We start from the raw sequence: 4,296 nt of genomic DNA, 5'->3' as shown, positions 1-4,296 counted from the left end.
AAAAAACATGACTTTGACATGTACTATCTTCGTCAAAAAAAAAGAAGAATACAGATATAGGTGCATTATTAGTTAAAGTGCCTAAAGTTTAACCAAATATATAGGTAAAAAATTTAATGTTTACAAAGTCAATAAGTATACTATGAAATAGACAAATCTAAAGATACTTATTTATATCATAAATATTGATGTTTTATATAGAGTTAGTCAAACTTAAGATACGTTAACATGGTATTATGCCAGAATTGCAATCTTCTCTGGACCAAGAAAGTGTGTGAAAAAATATAATACTCAATTCTTCTCTTCGACTTGTCTTTCTATACACACACTTAAACACAAAAATACCAGCAGATGCTCACACTTATATACACTACAAAAAAATCCTTTTTAGAGCCACCTCCATTTTAGCGTATGGACGACTCTATCAAAATCTACCTCTAAAAATAGTTTCTGAGCTATCCTTCCTCTATAAATTAATTTCAGAGGTGACTGGCAAGCTAAGCACGGCTAGAATTTGAGCCATATCAGAAATAGATTTCTAGATGCGGCTGACCATTTGCCCTATCCCTAAAAAGTAGGTGGAGTATGGTAAAATTTATAACTTTTGTAAATGAAGTCGTATAAAGACAAACTTTATACAAAGTTATAGTGCTAAAAAAGATCTACAACTTTGTAGTTATGAGTTATCCACTAGAAATCATTTTAACTCCAAAAAATGTTGTTTAAAGTTTTCATAATTTGGAGTTCAATATTTTAAAGTTTTTGAAATGACCTCGAGTGGAGAAACAACATAAATCAAAGTTATAATACTCGAAGGGATCTACAAATTTGTATTGTACTACTTCTCATTTCAAATTATTGAGTACCTAGAAATTCTATATTAAGTTCTCGGATTTTGAAATTTATTTTTTTTTTGAATTTTTAAAAGTATCTCAGATGGAGAAAGGATCTAAACCAAAATTGTCGCAGAGATGCAACTTTGTAATTGATGACTTTTTCATTCAAAAACATTTAGTGCCTAGAAATTATATTTGAATATTAATGATTTGAAATTCATATTTTTCAAAAACTTCCAAATGATCTTGAATGAAAACGATCTACACTAAAGTTGTGGTACTCAAAGAGATCTAAAACCACTATGCCAGAAAAGGGCATCACTGCAGGACTACAATACTGGTTCGTAGTTTCAACCTAACTGATAACAAGCAGTGGCAGATCTACCGGCTCGTGGGCTTGAACCACAAGTGAGAGGCTATTATGCACAAAGAAAATCATAACTTTTTCATATGAGGTTGGTTCAAGATAAACTTTATACAAAAATTATAGATTTCAAAGAGATCTAAAACGTTGTAGTGGACAACATTTAGATTTGAAATGGTTTACATGTACAAATACTTATAGAAGTTCTCGGATCCGATTTGAGATGGTTAACAATATCAAATCGAGACAAAGTCTACAACTTTACAGTTAACGACTTTTTTATTTAAGATGTGTTAAATATGTAATATAAGATTCTATGTAGTTAAAATAATAGCATCAGTTGCCGTGTATTTCAGCTGGTATGGATGCTTAAGAGAACATAAATATCAAGGCCTTGAGTTTGAATCTTGAGAACATACATATTTTTTATTTTTTTATCACTTATCACTTCCGGATTGATGTCAAGTTTAGACCCGGTAGTGATGCAGGTAGTGAACTTTCTACTTCAAAGCTTTTAATTGAATGATTTGCAAATTCTGTAAAATGATTTCTAGAGATGGCTGTCTCTAGAAATCACTGATATCTAAAGACGAACAAGTAGACGGACAATTGGTTTCACATAGATACAATTCTGACGATATAACAACATTTTCAAGAAGGGAGTCAAGAAATAAGTTAGATTGCCTCAGTTTTCAAACACAAACACTGTTAATGTTCAAGAAAATTTATATCATGTAGTGAAGCTGACCCCGACGACGTTTTTTGGCTAGAAGATACGCCACTAATTACTCATGTAGTTAATTTTTATGGACAATTTATATAAAACAACAAAATGAAACAATACATGCTTAAGAAAATTTATGATTTATGCAAGTCAACTCGTCGCATCCTCGTCGTCAGAGAACAAAAAGTTGGACTAGCTAGAGCAAACTTTTATATACTACACGTTGCGTAGCCACCGTATATAACAGTAACATGCACACTTTGCCGGCTGCCGCGTACGACGACATATGTGCCATCATTTTCCACCTTCAGCTCGCCTCGACGACCCCTTAATTCCGGCCGGCGAACGACGATTGCACGCCTGCACTATCACTTTGGCGCCTACTACGCCACTTCCCTTTCAAGCCACTTGACCTCCAATCCATCCAGCCCCTGGAAAGAGCCAGTGAGCCACACGCCTCGATCGTATAAGACTCCCTGCTGTCCATGGTCAGAGCGCACACACGGCACAAATTCATCTCCATCTCCATCTCCATCTCCAGCCATCATCTGTCGTCGATCTATACCTTGACTACACGCACTCACCTAGACCAGGTAGCTAGCAATGGCGGTCCGTGGAGGAGTCATTGCCGCCGCTATGCTGGCGGTGGCCCTGGCGCTGGCGCTGTCATCCGGCACGGCGTCGGCGGCGGGGATATCCTCCCGGAGGCCCGGCAAGAATCCCCCCAAGATGTCGACGCCGGGGGACCCCAAGAAGCCCCCGCGCAACGGCAAGTTCACCACCGTCGTCGCCAACCGGTACCACAAGCGCGACTTCGAGATCACCTGCACCACCGACTGGGGCGTCTCCTGCTACGTCAAGTGCCCTGCCCGCTGCCCTAACAAGTGCCTCGCCTACTGCGCCTACTGCCTCACCTTCTGCCGTCAGTATATATTTCACTAGCTATTTTCTGTCTTGTCGTCGTGTTCCTTGTTGTTCTGATTCTGATTTCATGATGAACTGATCTCGCTCATCATGTCCGGTGACATGATCAGTGTGTGATCTGATGCCGGGCACCTCGTGCGGCGACCCACGGTTCACGGGCGCCGACGGCAACACCTTCTACTTCCACGGCAAGAAGGACGAGAGCTTCTGCCTCGTCTCCGACTCCGGCCTCCACATCAACGCGCGCTTCATGGGCAACCGCAACGCCGACTCCGGCCGCGACTTCACCTGGGTGCAGGCGCTCGGCGTCACCTTCGGCGACGGCGCCGGCGCCCACAGGCTCTACGTTGGCGCGCGCAGGGCCGCCGAGTGGGACGAGGACGAGGACCACGTTGTGGTGGCTCTGGACGGCGAGCCCGTGGACGTCGAGCCGTCCAAGGGCGCGCGGTGGGCGTCGAGCGCCGTGCCGGGGCTGACCGTCACGCGCACCGACGCCGTCAACGCCGTCGTCGTGGCGCTCGACGGCGCGTTCGCCATCTCCGCCAACGCCGTGCCCATCACCGACGAGGACTCCCGCGTCCACGCCTACGGCAAGACGAACGGGGACTCGCTCGTGCACCTCGACGTCTCCTACCAGTTCCCCGGCGGCCTGACGAAGGACGTCGACGGCGTGCTCGGACAGACCTACCGCCCGGACTACGTCAACAAGCTCGATATCGGCGCCAAGATGCCCGTCATGGGCGGCGCCGACAAGTACCGCTCGTCGGGTCTCTTCGCCACGGACTGCGCCGTCTCCCGGTTCCACCACGCCGGTGGTGGCGATGACGCCGGCTTCACCTCCTTCACCTCGTAAATGGCACCCCACACGCGCGCGTTGATCCGGAATTCCGGTCGTCCATGAAATAAGCCAGTATGTACTACGTCTTGCGTACAGCGTACGCTGGGCCATATAAACGTAACAGAAGTCTTGTGTATTGTTTTGTATTTGTGACGGAAATTTATAATATATTTGGAAAAATGCCGTGCGTTACTACAGATGACCATATATTAAGAAAATATATGTCAAGCCACACCTTATTTCTGGATTTTAGCAAGTTAAAACATCATTCATTCAGAACTTAAAAGTATAAACGTACAATCCACTCATTGACCACCTTCGCTAATTAAACTTTTGCTTTTCATAATCGTCATAAAACAATTGCATCATTTTTTTATTAACATATCTAAATAGTGCTGACTGCTGACATAAAAGAATACATGGCATCATTAGAAGAAAATGACAAATCGACAATTTTCACCTGTTTCAACAAATTGTCTTCACTACCGGACTCATGTAGTTTGCCGAGTGTCCGAAACACTCGGCAAAACACATAAAACACTCGGCAAATGGTTCGCCGAGTGTAACGCTCGGCGAACAGCACTCGCCAAAAACAGTGACGGCAAAGCCA

General features: G+C 43.8%; 1 protein-coding gene across 1 annotated transcript; it reads left to right on the top strand.

Annotated features, from left to right (window-relative positions):
* Window positions 1-2,446: 2,446 nt before the first annotated feature.
* LOC136481762 (uncharacterized) lies at window positions 2,447-3,806 on the top strand. The gene is made up of 2 exons (XM_066479063.1): window positions 2,447-2,846; window positions 2,959-3,806. Exons 1-2 carry the CDS (start codon window positions 2,528-2,530, stop codon window positions 3,699-3,701), a joined length of 1,062 nt encoding a protein of 353 aa, XP_066335160.1. The 5' UTR covers window positions 2,447-2,527; the 3' UTR covers window positions 3,702-3,806.
* Window positions 3,807-4,296: the final 490 nt, after the last annotated feature.

This window comes from Miscanthus floridulus, chromosome 9 (genome assembly GCF_019320115.1).
Source record: "Miscanthus floridulus cultivar M001 chromosome 9, ASM1932011v1, whole genome shotgun sequence".
NCBI classification, from domain to species: domain Eukaryota; kingdom Viridiplantae; phylum Streptophyta; class Magnoliopsida; order Poales; family Poaceae; genus Miscanthus; species Miscanthus floridulus.
The sequence above is the reverse complement of the archived record's forward strand: the minus strand, read 5'-3'. Positions and strand labels throughout refer to the sequence as shown.

Coding starts and splice junctions, on each gene's coding strand:
- LOC136481762 (XM_066479063.1), top strand. CDS start 2,528: ATGGCGGTCCGTGGAGGAGTCATTGCCGCCGCTATGCTGGCGGTGGCC. Junction 2,847..2,958: donor CTACTGCCTCACCTTCTGCC/GTCAGTATATAT, acceptor TGACATGATCAG/TGTGTGATCTGATGCCGGGC.